At 29.0% G+C, this 25,485-nt stretch overlaps 1 protein-coding gene across 1 annotated transcript; it reads right to left on the bottom strand.

The window, feature by feature from the left end:
- Positions 1–2,303: 2,303 nt before the first annotated feature.
- On the bottom strand, positions 2,304–4,350 carry LOC121219259 (CBL-interacting serine/threonine-protein kinase 5). Its single transcript, XM_041097103.1, has one exon. The coding sequence runs from the start codon at positions 3,818–3,820 to the stop codon at positions 2,474–2,476; it is 1,347 nt and encodes a 448-aa protein (XP_040953037.1). The 5' UTR covers positions 3,821–4,350; the 3' UTR covers positions 2,304–2,473.
- Between the last annotated feature and the right edge of the window lie 21,135 nt (positions 4,351–25,485).

Raw genomic sequence — 25,485 nt, 5'->3', positions numbered from 1 at the left:
CGGTCCAAAAAGATATTTCTCATCACATTGCGAAATTTTACAATTTATAATCAAAAATTTTAAAGGGTTTATTTTTTTTTATCTAAGGGGTATTTTTTTTTTTGAAAATCTTACAACATGCTCATAAAAATGTGATTTTTTTATTTAATTTCTATTTTGATTTTTTTTTCTTATTGCATTCTTAGATTAATTAGACAGAAATAATTAACATTGTTATTAGTCTTTCTTGTTTGTTTAATTTTAAAATTGATAGAAACTCTTTTTCTTTTTGTAAAAGGGAGTAAATTTTTTAATTTCAAAATTGACAAGGATTTGAGGGATATTTAGACCTAATAAATTTCATGTCATAAAAAGAAAGAAAAATGAGTATTCATTTATTTATATTTTTTATTTTTTTATTTTTTACATTTTTAATAAGTAAAACTAAATTGATAGAATGTGTAAAGTTGAAGGCTAAATTTTTTAGAATTAAAATTAAATTAATAGAATCTGTAAATATTATATAGCTAAATTTTTTATTATGCTAATAGAAAAAGGGGTTACCGCTAACGATTTAACAAAGAATGACCAAAATATTGAATTTCAATAATGTTAATGATTAAAATAAAAAATTATAAACTTAAATGACCAAAACAGAAACACGTCGCTAATAATTAAGTGATTAATTTAATAATTTACTTAAATATTACAATTATCCAATTAGATAATCAAAACTCAACATTCAAAATCTAATTACATTATCTAACTCTATGTCCAACATTTAATGAAAGCATTATATGAAAATTATGTTTTGAAATTTCAACATTATCTAAAACTTGATGGCGACTCTATTTTAACCAGCATTTGATCATGTAATCAGATCAGACACGTATCCCCATGAACCAATTCATATCATATGAAAGCTACTTCGGAGGACCTTCCACTAAATGACTTTTTTTAATGTGTCACAACCTGATTTCTACATGTTTCATTTTGTTCTTGTTGCTTTATGCTCGGTGCCTCATTCTCATTTGTTACTACTTTACCAGCGACATTTGCCTTAATCTTAGATTAAGACTTGTTTAATATAATACAATTTAATTATTATTCCACTCCATCACTGATTTGAGTACACCACAGGAGTCAATTGAAAAAAAGGACATATGTAATTAGGTTATATTTAAAAATATAAAAATAAGAATAGGACGATTAAAAAAATTATGAATATATTTTTTCGTAATTAAAATAAGGGTACTTTAGCCTTTTATTTTAATAAAAACCAATAAAATTTGCATAAAATAGGATTTGAACCCACGCCAATTAGATTAATGAAACTTTAAATTTGTTGCTTAACTAAAGTTTCATTCTAACATGTGTTATACGTTTATATTTTAATATACACAATTTATTATCTCCATCGCTTGTATGTATTAATAATGTTGTTAATAGAGTTAGTCTCACAAGTTAATTCGACACTAACTCTCGGTTGATGACAACACCATCATAAACAATTGTAGTGCATTTAGTATTATTAATTAGATATATTTATGTGTTTAAATATTGTTTTACTCATAATTTAATCTTATTTTATTTTAATATCGTACATATTTCATGTGTTATTATGATTAATTAGTTTCAAATCGTACATTTCATTATTTATTCTATGTCATTTTTAAACACACATCTGTAATCTAAATTTACGGGCGCGTGTGATAGGGCTTCTAGTAGTAGTTTATTCTTATTGGTGATACATGAGTTGTAAAAAAATATAGATATAAATATGGAGTTGGGAAGTTATTTTCAAGGTTCTCCATATTTATTTTATAGTTTATGTCTGAACTTTGTGGTTATCTCTTCTAATAATGTTGTTTTTAAAGTTTAAATTTGCATTCTCGAGAGAATGCAATGGGTCTATCCACTACATCAAATACTTGTTAGTATAATGGATAATTCAATAGATTTTAAGCAAATTTTTGAGTTAAATTTTTATGGAGAAAGAAAAGAGTAAAGAAATGGTCCTAAACTCAATAAAAATTGCACGACTGCTTGTGGAGTAGCTTTCAAAAATGCTCTCCATGAATTGGATTTGCAGAGGAAAAGAATGTTTGAATTAACATTAATTTCCATGAATGCTGCTGCAACAGTCCTTCTCTTTCTCGTCTCAAGACAGTGATTGGTTTAAAAACAAAACAATGGCTGCTGCAACTGTAGCTTGCCTTCCACAAACATGCCATCCATCCATCACTTTTGTCTTTTTTGTTTTCGTTTTCTTTTCCCAAACCAAGAAAGCAACAGAAAGAAGGCAAAAAGTTAAAAGGAATTAATTTCTCATCAAAAACTCCATTGCCACTATATACTTGCTTATTATGTGTACGCAATATCCAAATCCATATTATGCATTATTGTACTAATCACAGAATACGTATTTACAGATTCTTATCCTCCACCAAAACAGAACACACACAAAAAAAAGGGTAAACAAAGAAAATTTTCCCTATTTCTTCAATGTGTTAGGCTCGGCTGTGTCTTGTTGTACTTGTTTTTCACGTTCTTCTGCCTCATTGAAACTGTCACCTTGCCATGTCCAAACAATGTCTTTCAATGCAGGCCTAACATCTTCCTCGCAAAACTTAGCATACTCCAAGGTATCCCCTGCTGACTTGGAGAATTCGACCACGGCTACCTCCGGTGCCACCTCGAACACCTCAGCGGTCACCAACAACCGCCCTTTCCTCCCTTCCGATGACCCTTGTAATCTCATCTTGAAGTCCTTGGCTTTCCCCACCCTGAAGTTCAACCCCTTCGCAACAGCTTCGACTTTAGACATTATAGCACTGGCTGAACATCTTGACGTAAACATCGTCCCCGATTTTCTCTTGTCCTCGAACATGCCCGACAGATCGAACCCCGACGACATAGAGGAAATGAACTCGAACGCGTTGAAGAATTTGGGAGACGATGGTTTAGTACTCTTAGAGGGTGCGGATTCATCATCGTCTATCGGTTCTTGGATCGAAAACGCAAGGGGACGTGTGAATTCTTTCCTGAACCAAGGATCACGCATTATAGCTGGGATTGTGATCCTTTTTTCAGGATCTGCCACAAGTAGTTTCGAGATCAAACGCTTCGATTCTGTCGAAAACCAGGTGGGGAACTCGAATTCGGCTTTGAAAACTTTCCTATACATCTTCATCATATTCTCATCTTGAAAAGGCAAGAAACCTGCGAGAAGAACATATAAAACAACCCCACAAGACCAAATATCAGCTCTGGATCCATCGTACCCTTTTTTCCTCAAAACCTCGGGAGCAACGTAAGCTGGTGTCCCACACTGAGTGTGAAGGAGACCATCATTGAGAAGCTGCTCAGGCAAAGCCGACAACCCAAAATCAGAGATCTTTAGATCTTCATTTTCGTCCAACAGGAGATTCTCAGGCTTCAAATCACGGTGGGAAACACCTCTGCTGTGGCAGAAATCAACGGCGCTGATCAGCTGTTGAAAGTACTTACGAGCGACGTGTTCTTTGAGCTTGCCTTTGTAAACTTTGGCAAAGAGCTCACCCCCACGGACATGTTCCATGACAAAGAAGATCTTTTTCTTGGTCGCCATTACTTCTTTGAGCTCCACTATGTTGGGATGTCGAACAAGGCGCATCACTGAGATTTCTCTCTTGATTTGCTCCATCATCCCTTTCTTCTTCACCTGATCTTTGCTGATGACTTTCACCGCCACGCTTTCACCGGTGGCTAATTCTTTCCCGTTGTAGACTTTGGCGAAAGTCCCTTTCCCTAACAGCCTCCCCATCTCGTATTTCCCAAATAAAACATGCCTCTCCTCCATCGCTGTTTTCCTTTTCCCTATATACTACTTTCTGGTAACGCTGTTGTGTTGGTGGCTTAATGGAATCTAATGGTATCTAGGGTGCTAGTGTAGGTTTTGAAAGATGGGTAATTTAAGGGAATCCAAGAAAGAACAGAGTATATGGTGATTTGGAAGGACTCCATTGGAGGAGTTGAATTCAGTATAAGGAAATATTGGAAGGGGCACCTGGTATTGAATTTTAGGAAGTTGGGACTGCTCACAGCGGCACACAGAATGAAGACTATAGACCAAAATATTTTTGTGAGATTAAATAGGGAGTGGCGTTAATGTTGCGGAGACGTTACAACAAACCTTTCATTGATCTAATCAATTTTCACTTCTTTTTTATCTAATCAAGTAATTGCCTTTTTTGGGGGAAGAGGATTGCATGCTCTGTTTTTGTATGGTGGCTAGAATTTGGTGTTAAAAGGATGAGGAACTGGGGTCACTTCTTTTGAGCCTGTGCCAACACTCAACTAGTGTTCTTAGCCCACCATGTCCCCATCCCAGCTTTTGTAAGATATGGGATTCGAATTTTATATTTATAAAAAATTAACATAATATAAATAACAAATAAGATTTTGAGCCAATGGTTTAATATAAATATTAAAAATTAGGGTAAATTATTTAGTTGGTCATCCAATTTTCATTTTAGTTATTCAAGAGTTAAATCTCTAGCGACGGTTAATTGTACATGTCACATCATGTTTACACCCTCATTCTAGTCACCCAACTTTTAGGTCGCACTCATTTTGATTACTAAAAAAAATATTTTTTTAATATTGATTGGGGTAAAAAAAATCAAGGATTAAAATGAAAATGATTTAAAATTTTCGACAATGAGATAAACAAGTAGAATTTGATCATTTTTGTGTATTATTTTAGGACTACTACTTTCTCACTTTAATTCTTGGTTTTTTTTACCTCAATCAATACTTAAAAGATATATTTTTTGGGTGACCAAAATAAAAGTGACCTAAAAATTTGGTGACCAAAATGAAAGTGCAAACATGATGTGACGTGTACAGTTAACTATCATTAGAGATTTAACGCTTAACTTAGGTGACTAAAATGAAAATTCTCTAAAAGTTGAGTGGTCGAATTGCAAGGATTTCATTTTAGGTGATCAAAATAAAAATACTGACCAACAAAATAGTTTACCCTAAAAACTATAAACGCATAGGTTCAAATTCTATGATGTGGTAATATTTCTCTCTTTTTCTATGTAAAAATATAAAATAATAAAAACACCTTTAAAATAATACGATTTATTTTATAAACTCAATTAAATTAGTTTTCTAGTAATCCATAACATTAATTTAATAAATAGGTAAAAATAATAATAAAAGAAGTATGTAACTTGAAATGTGTCCGACCCTTCTAAACATTGAAAGTCGCGTATACATATCTGACTAGGTAAATTCTTTTTAAGAGTAAATTATTAAAATAGTCATTTTAATTTACCTCAGGTTACATTTTAATTACTTATGTTTAAAATATTACGTTTAACATGTTGTAACATTTTAGTTATTGAGCCTTTAATTATCGTTAATGGCGTAACGATAAGCTAACGTGGCACGTTAAATAATTATTTTAAACAAAAATTTAAATCAAATTATACAATTAGTCCCCATATTTTTTCGTTTTGAGCAATTTAATTTTTTTCTTTAATATTCTTTTACCTTTTTTTTTCTATTCTCTTCTGCTTCTCCTTTTGTTTTCCTCCTTTCTTCATATCTTTTAACATAATTTTTCTATATTTTACATTTGTTAAAACTAGTCTCTATACTTTTATTTTTCAAAACAATTTAATTTGTTTTCTTTTTTATTTTTTTATTTTCCTTTTCTTCTTCCCCTTTAATTGTAACAATTATTATTATTATGAATCAGTATTTAGTGTGCTAGTGAATTATTATTATTATGAATCAGTATTTAGTGTGCTAGTGAATCCAACTGTAAGCGAGTATATGTAAGAACTTAGTCAAAGTGTTGAAGTTATTCTTTTTAAATTATTATTATTATGGATCAGTATTTAGTAGATGGATGGTGTATTATTTTTATTATTTTACAAGTAATTTTAAAAAAATAATATGTATTGTCTAATTATTTTATTAAATTTTTATAGAATACTTGTCAACTTCCTAATTTTATTTGTAGAATTTAAAAATTCTAAAAATAATATGTCAATATTATTATTATTTGTTTCGTATGTTATGCTTGGATAGTTTATATTTTAATTTGCAACCAATTTAAATGGGCTGTCGATGTAAGGATTCTTTCCCCAACTTGTTATTAATTAATAATTTTAACTATGTTTCATTACGTGGACCCTTCGAAAGTTTTAAATAATAATCCCACGTCTTAATTATTTTGGGAGTTGGGTTTGATTAACTCATATTAAATTATTATTATTATTATTATAAGCTTAAAATAGGTCAAAATATCATAGTAAATTTTGTACTATATGAATTGTATTTTGGCTTTTCTTTTGAAAAATATGGTAATTGGGTTTTTGTATGTTACATGAAAGAGTTAAATACTTATTTTTGGTATTTTTTGTATGTGGTTTAATAACAAATTTAATTCTCCATCCTTGTATATTTATTCAATTTGGTCTAAACTCTTTTATTTGTATAATATATGCTATGCATTAGTCTACCCTAAAACTATTCTTTTAATTATAAGCATTTTTGCATAACATTGGCCTTTTCCATTGTTTCTTGCTTTCTATTCTTCTTTTGAGTAATGAAAGGAAATGAAACTTGCATTATAATTAACTTAATAATTTTTTACGATTTTGAATTTGTTGTGAAACAAAAAATGAAGAGAGAATAAACAACAAAACGAAATAGGAGAGAAAATAAAAATAAATAACTCAATAATGAAAACTCTAAAACAATTATTTATTACTAACTAATATAAAATCAAAACAAAAATAAATAAAAATATCGATGCATGCAAACATAACACTAAATATACAAATGAAGCTAAGACATGATATTTTACTCGAAAATTAATAAAAAGTAAAGTAATAAGGGTTTAGAATATATGAATTAGGAGTGCTTATCAATTGACTTGACAATTCTGAACATTAATGAGACCCATTAGAGGTGCAAAATCCTTTTTTCTAATATTAAGCATGTGGAGTTGCCGGTGAGATCACCGTCTATGAAAAATGTGGATTATGCATCAAATTTTGTTGTGCAATGTGATTTGCTACAAATGTTGGATGTAGGTTACACAAGACCATCAAATTGAGGGTTTGCTAATGTGTTACAAAGATCTTTTCAGAGTTATGAAATAGATCTACAAAACGATCCACAAATTGAAGTCGTTACCATTACTCAAGGTTCATCAAGTGTTTAATGTAAGTGTGCCTAAGACTTAAATCAAATCAAGTTACAACAAATGGCAATAGAAGCGACGACCTATAATTGAAATGTACAATCTGTGGTATGGCATATCGAGTTCAACAACGACAAAATTATAGGCCAAGTCAATTTACCCAAAAGAAAGGACTACTTGATAATGAGGTTAATTAGAAATTAGTTGAAGCATTGTGGCATTTCCAAAACGAGATTGACCAATTTCATTTTGAGGAGATAAAGAGGGTATTGATAGATTAGGTGGGGAGCCTGTCATGGCACATGCACAATGACCTGTGACCAAGGCACGCATAAAGAGTCAAGTTCTTTTTGAGTAAATTGGGATTACTTAACCTACTAGAGACCAATTCTTGATGTCTATCTACTTGAAGTCTCGTGGTCTAATAAATAATTCGGTAACTTGTAATTTACCAAATTAATTTGAATTATAAGGATAAAGATAATAGAGATTCTAAAATTCCTTAGAACTTTGTCTTGTAGATAGGTTTGAATATGAATCGTTAATGTAATTCAATCTATATCGTTGATGTAAGGGGATACACAACTATAAATAGAGGCTTCCCCAACTTCATTTGTATCATTCATCATTCAATGATAAAATACAACAAGCAATTATTCATGCTTTCTCGAGTGTTCCAACTTTTCTTGCTTGTATCACCTTAGTAGCTTTTAACTTCGGTGTCCTAAAAAGGATTCTTTGGGATTTTCAACTTGAGTGTTCACTCTCATAGCCAATTTGGAAGCCAATTATCCGCTTAAGACTGCCTGGTTTGCTCGGTCAAAATTCAAGCCTATGACATATGTAGGGCCTTGACCCTTGGTTAAATGGTTCAATTACACTTTTAGCCCCTCTTAACCTAACTAATTCAATTTAATCTATTCTAATTCTTTTTCTAAACCCTCTAAAAAGTTAATAATTCAGTTTAAGCAATTCTGACGTAAAAACCTTAAAATATTTTAATTTTATCCCAGCCCATTAAAACTTCTAATATTGTCCCTGCTAGCAAGACAAAACTTATGTAAATAAAAACATAATTAATAAGTTATTTTTAAATTCAATAAAAACTTAATATACTAAATATAAACAACTTTTTAAAAATAATAATTAACTTACCCCAAATACATGGTTATATTAATTCTTTTTTAAAGTTCTATTTATCCACCACTAGAGTCATGAGTCATTCAGCATAGGCCCCAAAAATTTGCCTTTATAAATTATTTCAAGAACGCAACAATTAGTAGTGGCTTTACAACGCATTACTTGAATAGCTCATTATTTTGGACTATTCATTCTTTCAACCAACACTTCACTTAATTGCCAACCAATCTTTGATCAAAGGGTTGAACACATTCCACGTACACATTTTTAGGCGATTATTAATACTTAATCACACCTATAAACCACCCACTTTTTTTTTGGCCTCTCTCCATATCAATATTATTATTTTTTAATTTCTCAATATATCTATAGTAATGAATCCAGTAATTAATTTTTTGTATTTTGTATGCCCATTAAGAGGTAGATACCGGCCACGAATTTTAAAATTGATCCATACTTAAGGTGAGGATCGAACCCTCAAATACTAATTAATGTATGAAAGACGTTTACCATCTCATCTAACTCTCGTGATTCACATTAAAACTTCTATGTAAGGGTAAAGTTTTTTTTTTTAAATCAAAATTAGGTTATAAATTTTTGAAGAATTAAAATATAATTTTATTTTTTAAAAATAAATCTACAATTCTATATTTTTAGGAGCTAGCCTCCTTCAAGGCGCCTCGGCAATTTTCGCATAAATTATTTTATAAAATGAACTTCTCAATCCGCTTTTATATGATTTTTTGGCTTCAACTTTTGAAGATCATTATGTGTACAAGTCTCTCTCATACATACATTAAATAAGAAATATATGATGCCCAAGTGGAGCAGCCTTGTAGCTCCATCGACACAACCGATGCAAAATATCTATAATCAATTATAATGATTAATTTAGCTTTGCTACATTTTAAGATTAATTAATTTGTTTGTGAGAAGTGGAACCAGTTTTAAAACATCAATGAATTTGTTTAGTAGAAGTGGAAGAAGATATTTAATTTATAAAATTATATACATTTAATATATCTTATAGAAGTCGGTTGAATTTTAACTTAATTGACATGGGTATTTTTTTTTTGTGGAAAAACAAGCTAAATTAAAAGAAAAACAAAGCCTAAATCTATATCTTTACTCAAACAGCTGTTTTTAAGTTCTGCTCGAATTCTTTATTTAAATCTTGAGATGGATCCCACGCATGAGAGTTGGTATACTATCTTGCCCAACAAACAGAAATCTTGATGATCTCTGCTAAACTCCATGTTAAACATTGAAAGACAAATAGATTCCTATTCTTCCATATACGCCATGCTACTAGCCCAAAAAGGGTGGGCCAAGAAGCTTTAGCCTAACATGTGTATTGTTATTAATGTAGAATGACGTGAGTTTAAATGCACTAAAGCGCATTATCTTCCTATTTATGGGTTAGGGAAGAACTATGGGTAGTTTTTTGTATTAATATTTATGAGTCGGAGCGGAGACAAAGAGGCGTGATTGATAAACAATGGGGTCAAACATATGGAAAAGACAATTTTCCATTTTGGAGGCTATTGCTTTTCCTATTGTTATTCTATACCTATATTATTTATTAAGCTCATACTAAATTAGTGTCACCTTTAATTGAGTTACTAATTTGATAGAGAAATTGTACAATTATCCTTCTATAATTAAAATAAATTATATTATTTGAAGATATTTTAATATTTTAGTTTTAATAAAAATTAATAAAAAATTATATATGGTGGAATTTGAACTCACGCCAATTATTGGATTAATAAAACCTTAAATTTATCACTCAACCAAAGCTTTATGATGTTCAAAATTTATAGATCCCATGTCACATTCAGTAAAAAATTATGATACATGTATTGGGTGTACTCAATTTGTCCGAGCTTGCCCCACGATGTGTTAGAAATGATACATTGGGATGGGTGTAAAGCTAAGCAAATTGCTTCCGCTCCAAGAACAGAAGATTGTGTTGGTTGTAAGAGATGTGAATCCGCTTGTCCAACGGATTTCTTGAGTGTTGGAGTTTTATTTATGGCATGAAACAACTCGAAGTATGGGTTTAGCTTATTGATACGATCCAGAAAACCCTAAATACATTTTGAATCCATTTGATTTTTTTATTCAAAAAACCCGTGCTCAAAAATGTTTTTTTAGCATCGGTTTTTCTGGTCCAAGTGTATCTTATTTTTACCACAAATTATTTTACTTGGTTAACAATAATTGTAATTGGATTAGTAAAACCTTGAATTTATCACGCATCAAAGCTTTATTTTGATTTTTTTATTACATTTTTAATATGCACAATTTAGTATCTCCACCAGTTATATATCTATACTTGTATACTATTAATAAAATCCCTAACCATGCATACGGTGGTATTTGAACCCGTGCCAATTGGATTAATAAAATCACCTTAAATTTACCACTCAACCAAACGTTTCATTGTTTATTGTACGTTATTTTTAAACAAACATCTATGTTCAAAATTCGTGGTTTTCACGTGCATACGTGTATGATAGGATTTCTAATATTAACAATATTTTTAATTGAGTTGGTGTCACAAATCAACTTGACACTAATTCTCAATTGATGACAATGTAATATATTTAGTATTATTAATTTGATATATTTATATTGTTAATTTCATATGTCATTACGATTAATTAATTTCTATATTGTGTATTATTTTTAAATATATCTTTATATTCCGTGATTTTCACAGTTTTCTATTATGAATTATATTTATAAGTAGTGATTATTTATATATTGAAAATAATGTAGTAAAAAGTAATGATGGAAGGCAACCGCTCCCTTCCATATTCCACGACTTTTGTTTGAATTTTCAAAATGCACAGCATGGGAATTGTTTAAATATATGAGTATCTAACAACTTTATTCCCTAATTTTTCTTTGTATTTAAACATTTTCCACTATTGTTATGATCATTTAAGTATCAATCAACCTAATCAACAACTGAGGGATTGGGCAACCTTGTTTCAAATCTTTTGGGTTTAAGAAAAGATTTTTTGAGAATTTTAATAATTTTTTAGTTTTTTTTAATTTTTAAGTGAATTTGAAATTTTATAATAAAATTTGGATTGGGTAACGAAAATTACGAAATTAAAATATATAAATTAAATTGATAATAAAAATAAAATATAATGATCAAATTAATAAAATATATATATAGATACCAAAATAATAATTTAGCCGGAGTAGGAAGCTAAAAAAATAAGTATTAAATTTTTATTTTATTTTTTTTAAGAAATAAAGGATCCAGAAGCTTGCAACAAGTCAATAGTTTGAAACCATTATTTCAGCGACAAACAGGCAAAAGAACGAAAAATGTCGATGAGTGATTGGAAGGAGGGGAGTTCAACTCATTTATCGCCTCGAAAGCAGAGGAGCGGACTCGCCCTGTAGTGTGACTGACCCCACTGGAAAGCTCCTCAGTTGTTTTTGCCTTACCATCAAGATTCATGCATTCGAGTCGATTTCATTTTTTTCATTCTTAATTTATAAGTAAAATGATACTACATTCTCTTGTATTCATAATAACATTCATGCAAATCAAACTAAAAACTCAATCCACCATTCAACTAAATGTTAAACGGGCTTTGATGAGTTTTAGAAATATTATAACATTTTGTACTAGTTGATCGGTAGTATATTACTCTTTGAACAAGGCCTCATAGATATAGGAAATTTTTGAAAACTCAATCCACCATTCAACTAAATGTTAAACCGGATTTGATGAGTTTTAGAAATATTATAACATTTTGTACTAATTGATCGGTAGTATATTACTCTTTGAACAAGGCCTCACAGATATAGGAAATTTTTGAATTGCGTAACTAAATTATTGTGTTCATCTCTAATTTTATAATTATTAATCAATTCATCCATATTGCGTAATAAAATTATTGTGAACCAATTTTATGATATATATAAAAAATACGAATATACTACTGATAATAAAAAATTGGTATTAATTAATTTACTACTAATTATTGTGATAATATTTTTTTCTTGATTTTATCATCACATTAAGCAAACAACTTAATCAATTAAACTTTGTATTTATAATAAATTTTTTTGAAGTAATCTTACCGAGCAATGGATAGCATCTACCATTGCAGATGAAGATAAACCCTAGCGGTTCCCTTTCGTGCGACTCTCGACATTAATTATCAAATCCAGGAAAAAGGAAATAGCAAAGAATGCTACAAAACAAAGAGAAGGAGAGGTGGAAGACAATGTAAATGCTGCAAAAGCAACTAGAGAATACCAAAATATTAAGCTGTCCTCAAGGAAATGCTACAAAACCACCGATCTTGGGGACATTTCAAGAACTTGATAAAATAGATTTCTTTCCAGAAATATTCTAATGAAAGGATGAAGCAGAGAATTAAAAGAGGAATTAAATCTACAGAAAGGATATACAAAACTCACCTTTCCAACACGTGCCAACATTTCACTATTTTTTTTTTCTCTCGAGCCTTGTATGCGGAATAGGTCTTGTTTTATTGTCATTTCACCATTATTTTGTTTTTATTGATTGAATTTTGTATGACTCTTGTTTATTATCAATTTTGTTACTATTTTAGATGCATTTATTTTTTAAGTTACAATTATCTCAGTGTTATTTAAGTATAAATAATTTTTTTAATTAATTTTCATTTTGTTGAGAAACATTTATTTTAATGTTACTAGTACATTAGATGTATTATATTTTATAAATTTATTTTTACATAAAAATAATCTAAAAATAATAATATGAGCAGGCCGAGTCAAGCTTGAGTTTAACATTTTTAATTTAGATCAGGTTAGTAGAATTTTAAACTCATTTATCAAGTTGTATTTAAACTTAAAAAATCTAAAATTTTGCATAGGCCTAACCTAATCTAAATCTAGGTGTGACCCTTTTCTCCATCCCTTTTGCATACACCTTTTAGTGCCTCGTCAATCTTATTCGTCCAAAGTGTACAAGTGAATTTAATATTTTTGTTTGCCTTAATACCATCAATTTTATCAACAAAAAAAAAACACTATCAATTTTCTCTGAAAAAAAAAACATAGCGAATTCTCTTCTTATTATTATATAATTATAATAAAAATAATTAGATCCAGGATCCGACCCTAAATAATAAAATCTTACAAACATCTTAGAAGATTGTTTTTCTTCTTTTCTACTTCTAAAACCAAAATCTTCTCCATCTCTACATCCGTTGGTTCAATATATCAACACTTCTCAATGACTTTTTGTGGCTAAAACGTAGTTATTAGCAGGTACCAGGCATTAAAAGAACAGTATACCGAGTTACCATACAAATTGTAGATCTAGAAGAAACATGCACCAACGTCTAAACCAAAAACTAAGACCAATATGTTTGCAGAGTATTTTTGAGCAACAATTCTGAAAGCTTCTATTTAATGACCAGTTTATGTTGAATCTCAAAACCCACTGATTGATTTACCCTTTTACAGTAACCGTTTGTATAAGCGTGAGTTCTCGAATTTCAATATTTATTTATTGCATCTCTATTTTGATAAACATGTCGACTCATGAAATCATGTCTTTATTTAAGATTTGAATTTTCATGGGACCAAAGTAAGAAGCAAGTGCGCTCTATCCCATTTCATGTCGACATTTAGTCAATTCGGACAATGTCGAACCATCACCCCCTCGCTTTACCCTTTCATCATCATCTCTTGTTTTCTTTAATAGACTAATTATTATTTGACATTTTTTGCTACATTAGACGAATCCCTTCACCTAATATTATTATCTTCAACTTCACACAATTCATCCTCTACACACTAACTAATAATATATATTGTTTTTAATTTTATAAATAAAATTTACTATATTATCCACAAACCCATAAATAATATTTGTTTTAAAAAAATTATATAACAATCAAGCATAACATTAATTGAAACCATAATACTTAGATAGTAAGGTTCATACCATTTTGGGTCCAAATTCTATAATGTGCAAATTTTAAAAAAAAAATTATATGGAAGGGTAAATTTATTCTTCTTTTTTTTTCTTGAAGAATGTATTGTGTTGTTAAAATTAGGGGATGTTAGTAACTTTACACGACTGAATTAAAATTCAATTGATGAATGACACCAACTCAATCAAAATCTTAAGTGTAGTATAGATATTTTTATTGACTCTTAAAAATTGCGACTTTTAGTGAACTTTTTACGTCTACAAATGTAAACTTGGTATTCTTGAATTTGAATGTGATTTATTATATATTTTGTAAAAAAATGCATAATTTATGTATAAATTAATTAAAATTCAATGCAAATTGTATAAAAGTATACAAATATGAAATACAGTCAATCATCGATATAGCAACTACTCTTTATAATGATATTTTATTACAATAGTTAAGTTTATTGTAAAATTGATTTTCATGTTTTATTTTTACTTGCTACAATAACTTTTCATCTATGACAATAGATATAAAGCATGAAATACACTATTTACTAAATTAGTAGTTTATAACAATCTCTGGTTTTAAATTTTAATAAAATTAGTTCCACTCTTAAGTCAAATGAAAATAATAAATTTTAGTTAAGATATTATTCTAGGGATTATATAATTTGATAAAAAAACAACAAACACCAGTAGTAGGATAAGCTCTATCAACACAACAAAAATTTTAGCCTAAGCATCATAATATTATAACACGCAGACAATTGATTTTGACATAACTCAAGAATGGTATCTGGAGTACTTCAAGCACTTAAGACGATAAAAAAATCAGCCCCAGCTGATTCAAAGTGACGGGCAAAAATCGGCAAAAGAATCGAGCATCCATCAAACTGGAGAAGACGACGACAAAATCATCTCTTAAATCACTTGCAAAAGTAATACTACATGTATAAGCAATACCAAAAAATGTGCTACAATAGCAAATAAAAGCTTTTAAAAGTGGAACTTATTGAATAATGGAAAATAAACAAAAACTTAAGACAACACGAGTCTAATTCAACTCGTGAAATCATTTATTATTTTGAAATGCTCTCAAAACAGAAATAAATTAAGAAGCAGATGAAGAGCCACCCACTTTTGTTAGTGATCAGTGGAGTTTCAGTGACAACATGTATCATTATCTATCAATCACAACCTGTGAAGATAACAAAAATACCTATAATATAGATTTGCAAACTGAAAAGAAAAAATGCAACTAATAAGAAAAGAAAAGATGAAGAAGAAACAAACGTATTGGAGGAAAAAGAGAACAAATTTTAGTTCTCGTTCAACTTAATAATTTTACAATTATCATAAGTCTTAAAACCATGAGGTGCTTTAATTTTATGGGTGTTTTATATCATTAAAATGTACACAAATTTTTTAAGGTTTTCATATTATATATGTATATATACATTAGAGAAGAGAGCAAGAATAAATTGGTGCTGAAAGGGTCACATCGGGAACCCAATCATTCATTGGGATAATGATGATTGAGAAGTTGATGACTTTATATGTTCCTAAGGAGCCACGCAGACGGTTCGCGGCCTGCACTTGTTCGAAAAGAGTTGGGCCGGTTGGAAATGACTTTATATTAGTTTATCAAATTAAATTAAAATATTATTAAATTTATCATTAAAAATTAAAAATTATATTATAAAAACAATTGGTGTATTTTATAAAGTTATAAAAAAATAATTTATATTATTTAAATCCTAAAATGTTATAAAGTTATGGTAAAAATTTTTATTATAAAATATAATCTATATGTTACAAAAGTGTTATAATATTTTGTTTATAAAAAATTATGGTCAAATGTAGATATAATTTATTTATTTGTTCATTCTATATATTCATGAAAATTTGTCATAATTTTTTTATCATAACTTATTTATAAAAAAATATATCTTTCTCAAGTTATGTAAAATATATTACTATTTATAAGAAGTTCTATACAAGTTTTGGATAATTTATAAAATATTTTTTTACAAAGGTTATTATAAATTTTTTTATATTATTTTTTAGTTAATTTACGTATTATAAAAATTGATATAACTTAGCATAATTGTTTCTCTAAATTAAATTTTTATTAGTTTTTATAATTAAGACTACAAGTTATTCATATTGTGAACTCAAATATTATAAGGTTGATGCTAATTATGCAAATAAAAAATATTTTCTTGCACCATATTGTGAGGTAAGATATTATTTTAGAGAATGGTTTCAGACACAAACACCACAGATAGTTCATGAATTATTTAATTTAAGACATTCAAGGTTGAGAAGACATTTGTTGTTCTAACAATAATTCACCTTAGTATAGCATAAAAAAACAAAGTTGCATCGTACTAGCATGTTATATATGTTATAACTTCAATTATAGGTGGAATCAAGATGCATGATACATACTTTGAAAAGTACATAAAAGAAGGAGATCTTAATAATCTTAATGATGCAGATTCAATTTTAGATGATGAACTTAATTAATGACCAATAAACAATAATAAAAACATATGTTAAATATTAAAGAATGAATAATCTAACCCAAAAAAAAGCACTCCGTTGCTAGTTTCTGATGGCATGGATGTAAAGCAAGCATGATTGATTGGATTTGGGGGTGTAGGAACAATAATTTGGTGTTTGATTAATTACAGCAATTATTTTATGAATAGCCTTTCGGCATTCTGTTTTGGGCACAAATAATAATATCGCATCATCTATCGTGAGAGAGGCTGTTCCTCCATCACGATTTTGTCCCCCCAAACACATTTCTTAGCTGATGGAATCAGATAAAGTCGGTTGACTCAACAACTATTATAAAGTCTCACCCACCTCCCAATTTTTATATTTTTAGAGGTTAAATTTCATGCTGTTAAATTTTTTTTATTAAATTTGTTGGTATAACATATAAAAATTTAAAAAATATATTTATTTGATATCCATGTAACAAAAAATAATATTATAATAGTTTTGATTTTAACAGATAATTTTAACGGTGTTAGTAATTCTTAAAAACTAACATTATCATTTTAGTCAGATTAAAGTATTTAGACTAATTAATGACATTATAAGAATTGAGATGTTAAATTATGTCAAAACTAAAGTATAGATGTTAAATATTAAAATTGAAATTTGATTGTTCTTATATAATCTGAAAAAATGGATCGGAATTGAAATTTAGTCCTTGTCTTATCATGAAGAAAATGGACAAGTGTCATATAGAGAGGCCTTCCTTTTATATATAGTAGTATAGATACTAATGTCACTATAAAAAAATATAATGACCAAATTATATTATAAACTAAAATGTAGATATTAAATTCAAATTAGGCATAATAAAGGGACCAAAAATAAAATTTATCCATTTTCCAACTATATATATTACAATGTTCTAAATAAATAAGTGTTTTCACATTACAGTTTTTTGACATGTGACCCTCCTCATTTTAAGCATTTAATTTTACTTGGGATAAATTATTCTTTTACTCCTAACCTTTTTAAATTATATTAGATAATTTATTTTAAACATAATTTAATTATTATACATATATTACAATTTATATGACTTTTTTTTAAAATTAATCTTATTATTATTTTATAATATAAATTTTTTTTACTGTTAATTGTAATTTTTTTCATAAATTAATTTTTTTGTTAGTGCAAAATTTTATAATAAAACATCGACATATCTATTTTTTATAATCTTTTTAATATAATATTTTAAAAATACATTTCTTTGATTTATTTTAACAACTGGCATTTCTATTTATTATAAACATTTTAATGTAACATTTTCAAACTTCATAATAAAACATATATTTTATATACTTCTAATATGTATTATTAATTTTTTAGGTTAAGACTTTTTATTTCATTTTAAAAACAATTACATTGACAAACGGTATTAGCCAGCGCATCGCAGAAGTATACAAATAAGATAGACAAGCATTATGTTGCACAAGAGGCAATCTCTTAATTTTTTATTTAATATTTATAATTTTTAATTATCCATTGATTTTATATTTTTAAACAAATTATAGATATCTCATCCATATTTAAGAAAATTCGGAAATTTCACGGGATTTGAATAGAATCACGTTATTGTTGTTATCAACCCCTAAAAACCCTAACATTCTCAAGTCATCGTTTAAATTTATTCTATTACCGATGAAGACCCAAGGTTTTATGGAAACCCTAGAAAATTAGGATTAAAAGGTGGAGAAACCGTTTGCAACCATGGAGTCTTGAAATCTCATCTGTTCGATGGTTAATATGGCGACAAACGGAGTGCCCGCCCAACTGCCGCAATGACAAGATCTAACAGCAACGGCTGTTGTCGTTGAAGCTCCGATTGAGGTATACAATCAAATTGAAATTTAGGCTTTTAGGAAAATTATGTGTTTAATGTGACAGAATAAACACAATTAGTCAATAACTTTTTTTCAATTGTTCGACCAATCGGATTATCAACATAAGATTCATCGTCGAAGAATACATGGATCAATTTTTTTTCCTTTTTTTTTTGTTTCAGGTTTACAAGTAAAATATTTCTATCCTTGAATTATAGGTTAAATTAACCAATTGATTTATTTATATATACTATATAAATACAATGTTAAAAAAAATAATAATAATCATGTTCACATAACAAAATTTTGACACATGGTACTTTTTATTTGAAACATTTATTTACAATTTGGGTAAATAACTCTTTTACCCATTGTCTTTCAATTTTTTAAAAGTTATTTTATGACTTTTATTTATAATTTTTTATATGTTAAATATAAAATTGATTTTAAATAAACTGTCTCTTCATTCTAAGATTTTACTTAATTAAATTAATTTTTAATATTATAATATTAAATTTAATGATTATTAAGTTGTGAAGCTTAAAATATAATTCAAATAAAGACACATATTAATAACATTTATCAAATTAAATTTATACTTTTCAAATAAAGATCAAACATTAACACTTTTTAACATTAAAACAAATAATTTAACAATATGTATAAAATAATCATTGTTGACACTATTTTTTTGATAAAACGGAGTCGACTTTGATTTTGAAAATGAAAACGAAAACTGGAGTCGCCACCAATTCTTTTTAATGAGGTGTGATTGAATCACCTCAAAAAATGGTTGTTTTTAATAAATGATTTGATTTTATTAAAACAAAAATATATGTATATATATGTCTAGTTATAAAAATATATGTATATATGTAGATAGTTTTTTTTTTATAAAATATAAAAATGTGTATATATATGGATTATAGAATATATGTATGTATTAAAAACATATGTGTGCGTATACATACTTGATACGGGGTTGCGCGCGGACCAAGATCGAGTTGCCAAGTCACGAGAAACTCCTACGAAAACCCTAAACAATTAGATCTGAAACGAAACAGAAAATTAAAAGATTAGATTTTTGAATTTTCAGATCTGAAATAAAATTCCCAAATCAGCAAAGAATCAAATTGAGAATAGAAATAAGTGTTAGGGTTCTTGAAACCCTCAAGGAGATTGTGATTCTGCCCAATTGAACACCAAGATAGTTTTCCCCAAATTTCGACAATCTAATTTCACCCAAAAAGAGTATAGAAAAACCCTAGAAATTGGGGATTTTTGGGCTGATTCCTTAAGATAGAAAAAGGCTGAAAACACAATAAGAACAGAAAATAGATTAGATAATGATTCAGCACAAGTAGAAATAAAGAAAGAATTGACAGTAAGAAATTAAAAGATAAGTCCTAAGAAGCCTTGAAATCTCGAAAGATCTCACAACTCCCTTCAAACGGCTCTAATCTCCCCTCCAAAGAATATCAATGGCAAGAAGAAGGTTGAAGATGGCTCCCACAATCACAAGATTGTTAAAACAACTTCTAAAGAAAACTCAAGAGAGAAATCTTGGAGAAAACTCAAAGAAAATTCTGCTCTCAACAAATCTGAAATTTTAATAATAATGATAAGTGTTTAACGAGGTGGACAGCATGCCTTTAAATAGGCCTTATAACTAGTCCTAATCTAATTAGAAAACTAAAATAAAAAAAACTCCTAATTATTTTAATATAGAAATTCGGTCAAAGGTCATTTTATGTGGGACTCTTGGACTGAATATTGACATAAAAATTTAAACTAAGTAAATAAATAAATAAATAAATAAATAAATAAATAAAAATAAAAATAAAACTTTACAACTTGGGCCACTTTGACAATTTGGCCTGATTTTCAACTAAGTATGGATGGATTTCTTGATTGGGCTGGGAATTTGCTTATTGGGCCTCGCCTTCAAGAATTTGGGCTTTTGTGACTCGTATCATTCCTCCCTTCCTCAAAAAGATTCGTCCTCGAATCTGAAAATCAAATGAACTCGACTTTCCTCTATCGAACGGGACTAATGGCAATTGAGTCCACTGAGAAGAATAGCCATGAGATAGTAAATAGTAACGGAAATAAGCTTGTAGTCCAATCATAAGCATAATAGAACAGGTATAACACATGTGAATGGACAGATTCAGATTACCATGCAAACAATCTAATTTACTCACCACTGCCTCGTCAAATATTTGAAACAAAGATGGACATGTTTTAAGGCATTCAGTCGTCTCACATTGTTCCCACAAACCATGAATAAATTGCGAGTAATAAATCAAATGGTAAACATAATCGTCACAAGTAGGTATTTGAAAAGATTCACATGGTTCACAGAGTTGCATAATCATACCATGCATTAATCGACGGTCTATAGATTCACTCACACATGCATTATCAAAAACAAGAATCTTTTTATCAACCATCAAAACAGATAGATCATCAATAAATAAAATAGGACAGTCAAGCACGTTTCGATCTAAGTGTTCATCAACACGATCTTTATCACTATCCGAGGAGTACAAAAGTGTTTCAAAGGTTTCAAGCATCTTACCTCGATAAGCAGAAGAATAAGGGTCGATTTTACCTTTTTCATTTAAAACAAACCTTCGCTCATCGGGGGCATAGTGTAGTCGAATCTCCGTTGTTGAGTTAACCTTTGTCAAATGGAACTCAAACTTCATGTACAACCACATAAACTGTTTAAGGCACGAATATAAATTGAAAACAAATTTGGAAAATTTCGTTACCTTATTCTCCAAAACAGATTTGGACAAATTCGAGGATTTTACACAAGGTAAATCAAGAGAATAACAAATCACGCTTCTTTTCGTAATGACTTTATCAACCACAATCGAAGAGTAACAATTAATCGGATCAAAATGAGGGGATCTTTTAAGAACTAAGTCACCAAAAGTTTTATCAATAATTTTCAAATCTGCACTGGACTCGGTTTCTAAAATTTCCTTACCTCGCTTACCTTCGGGATCATGTAGTGTGATTTCATCTTTGCTTAAGTTGATCGTATGAAAGCGTCTTTCATTTGAGAGGTATTGAAGTTGAAAGTTATCTTTCGATCTTTCGGGAACCTGAAAAGTAGCAACACAAGAAAAATTTATATCTTGGTTAGTGGAAACATTCCTCACTACCCTTTCCACGTCTTTTTCTTTTGTTTCTTTTTCTAATTCATTTTCTCTTCTTTCTTCAATTTCTTTTTCATTCTCAATCTCTTTTTGCTCTTTTTCATTCTCTTTTTCTTTTTCCTCACTTGTTTTAACAGAATTTTTCAGTTTGATTTGGTCCTCATGGACTTGTTCCAGAGTGAGCGACACTAAGGTGAGTTTCTTTCCTTGATGCTTGAAAGAATACCTATTGGTACGACCATCGTGAGTGACTTTTCGATCTAGTTGCCACGGTTCTCCTAGCAACAAATGACAGGCTTGAATAGGCATTACGTCGCACACAACTTCGTCTTGATACTTACCGATAGAAAAGGCGATGCGCACTTGTTGAGTGACCCTAAATTGGCCTTCGTTGCTAAGCCCTTGTAGTTGATAAGGTTATGGATGCTTGGTAGTGGTTAAGCAAAGCTTTTCCACCATCGTCGTGCTGGCTATGTTCGAGCAACTTTCACCATCAATAATAACTCTACAAAGCTTACCTTGTACGTGGCAGCGAGTATGAAAGAGATGTTCTCGTTGCTGCTCGCTCTTTGGTTTTGCCAAAGATGATTGTCCATGATCATGACAATCATCATCCATTCTAGGGACACGTTGAGGGTTGCACCTATGGGGCTGGTTATCCCTATCTTCCTTAATTGGATCTCGATATTGATGTTTTTGATTCACTCGTACCTCATTCAAAGTAGTATTCAATGCTTGAAGTGTAGCATTTATTTGTGTGATTGCAGCAGTATGTCTGTCTAACTGTTGTTGGACTTTCATAAGTGCATCATTATTATCACCTTTAGACATCTTCAAAACCTGTAAAAAATAAACACTCAACACTCAAAAATAAAAGTTAGCAAACCTCACCATTAATCACTCAAAAAGAAAAATCAAATTCTCAATGAGGTCGAATTCAATCTTGTGAGTTCTTTATCAGAGTTTATATCAACCAATTAGAGAGTGTGAACCAAACTACCAAAGAATCCTAATTTGCACTAGGATGCCAATAACTGACGAGACACCAAGTGATTCGTGTTGCACCGAGGAAGGATTGTGCACACGTTTAAATCCTACTAACACAAGAAACAAGAAGGTGTTAGATATTTTAAAAGGATAATAAAAAGCAAACAAATGAAAACCTACAGCTAAGAATCAATAAAAATTGTTGAAAACAGAAAACCTGAAAAACTGTGGAGTAACTTGACAACTTCGTTCGAGGTGTTCCTGATCTCAAAAAATCACAAAATTAAATCTCGAATGTCCTTAAATATTTAATTTTTGATCTGGAAAGTTTGGGCACCAAACTCAACCCGCTGAATTTTTTTTAAATTTTTATTGGATTTCGTCTTTTTTTCAATTTTTTTGACTTTTTGACTGATTTTTTTGCGGGCATAATTTTTTTATATTCAATCACAGTGCCAAACACATATATGTAAAATTTCAGATCAATCGGACAACGTTTACCCATTCAAATGAATTTTTTTGAACAATTTTTCTGGGTAAAACTGCTGTTTATGCTTTAAAAAATAGAGATCAGTTTAGAAATCAACCAAGAACACCCAAAACGCCCAAAATCTGATACCAAATGATACGGGGTTGCGCGCGGACCAAGATCGAGTTGCCAAGTCACGAGAAACTCCTACGAAAACCCTAAACAATTAGATCTGAAACGAAACAGAAAATTAAAAGATTAGATTTTTGAATTTTCAGATCTGAAATAAAATCCCCAAATCAGCAAAGAATCAAATTGAGAATAGAAATAAGTGTTAGGGTTCTTGAAACCCTCAAGGAGATTGTGATTCTGCCCAATTGAACACCAAGATAGTTTTCCCCAAATTTCGACAATCTAATTTCACCCAAAAAGAGTATAGAAAAACCCTAGAAATTGGGGATTTTTGGGCTGATTCCTTAAGATAGAAAAAGGCTGAAAACACAATAAGAACAGAAAATAGATTAGATAATGATTCAGCACAAGTAGAAATAAAGAAAGAATTGACAGTAAGAAATTAAAAGATAAGTCCTAAGAAGCCTTGAAATCTCGAAAGATCTCACAACTCCCTTCAAACGGCTCTAATCTCCCCTCCAAAGAATATCAATGGCAAGAAGAATGTTGAAGATGGCTCCCACAATCACAAGATTGTTAAAACAACTTCTAAAGAAAACTCAAGAGAGAAATCTTGGAGAAAACTCAAAGAAAATTCTGCTCTCAACAAATCTGAAATTTTAATAATAATGATAAGTGTTTAACAAGGTGGACAGCATGCCTTTAAATAGGCCTTATAACTAGTCCTAATCTAATTAGAAAACTAAAATAAAAAAAACTCCTAATTATTTTAATATGGAAATTCGGTCAAAGGTCATTTTATCTGGGACTCTTGGACTGAATATTGACATAAAATTTTAAACTAAGTAAATAAATAAATAAATAAATAAATAAATAAAAATAAAACTTTACAACTTGGGCCACTTTGACAATTTGGCCTGATTTTCAACTAAGTATGGATGAATTTCTTGATTGGGCTGGGAATTTGCTTATTGGGCCTCGCCTTCAAGAATTTGGGCTTTTGTGACTCGTATCAATACTTCAACATTATAAAGCATAAAAGAGTATGTAAACATATATAGGAATTATAATATATATATATTGTAAGAACGTATGTATGTATGTATGTATATGTGTATAACGAAGATTTTAAAAAAATTAATGTATAAATGAGCATATGAATAACAAATAAGAAAATGCATAAAAATTAGAAATGTAAAAAGATATATATATAAATTAAAAGATATGTATGAATATGTGTGTATATATATATTTACAAAAACAAAAAATACGTACATAGATATAGATATATATATATGCATATGTATTGCAAAATATAAAAAATATGTATATACGAACTATAAAACATAGGAAAAAGGATTTTGAAATATAAGGAATAGGTATACGTATTTATAAAAATAAAATGTGTGAACAAATATAGATATGTATGTAAATTATAAAAAATATATAAAAGAAATATATACAAGTATATATATATGTACATACAAATATAAATAAGTTACAAAAACATGTGTGTAGGTTTATATAGACATACTATAAAAATGCATGTGTATATATAAAAATTATGAAATGTATGAAAATATACGAGTATGTATATAAATGTATTTTGAAGCTACAAAATAGGTAAAACATATGAAATATATAATACTCACATGAACGTATATTAAAAATATATGTATATTTGTATTTCGAAATTATAAAGAAAAAAATGCAAAAGATATATGTATGGGTGGTAACATACGTATGCGTATGTGTATGTATATATATACATATATAAAACATAAAAAGACAAACATGTTTGTATGTACATGTATATATAATGAAGCTTGGGATCAAAAGTATATATAAATACATGGTGATAATAATAAATAAGAAATACAATAAATAATAATGCATTAATAAATGAAAAATAATATTAAATAGATAAATAAGAATAATAATAATAGTAGTAGTAGTAGTAAAAATATATAAATAAAAAAGGTAATAGTAATAACAGTATTAAACATAATAATAATAGTAAAAATAATGATAACATTATTAAAATTAATTAATAGCAACAA

The sequence above is a fragment of the Gossypium hirsutum genome, chromosome D07 (genome assembly GCF_007990345.1).
Source record: "Gossypium hirsutum isolate 1008001.06 chromosome D07, Gossypium_hirsutum_v2.1, whole genome shotgun sequence".
NCBI classification, from domain to species: Eukaryota; Viridiplantae; Streptophyta; class Magnoliopsida; order Malvales; family Malvaceae; genus Gossypium; species Gossypium hirsutum.
This window is presented reverse-complemented; position numbering and strand designations above follow the sequence as displayed.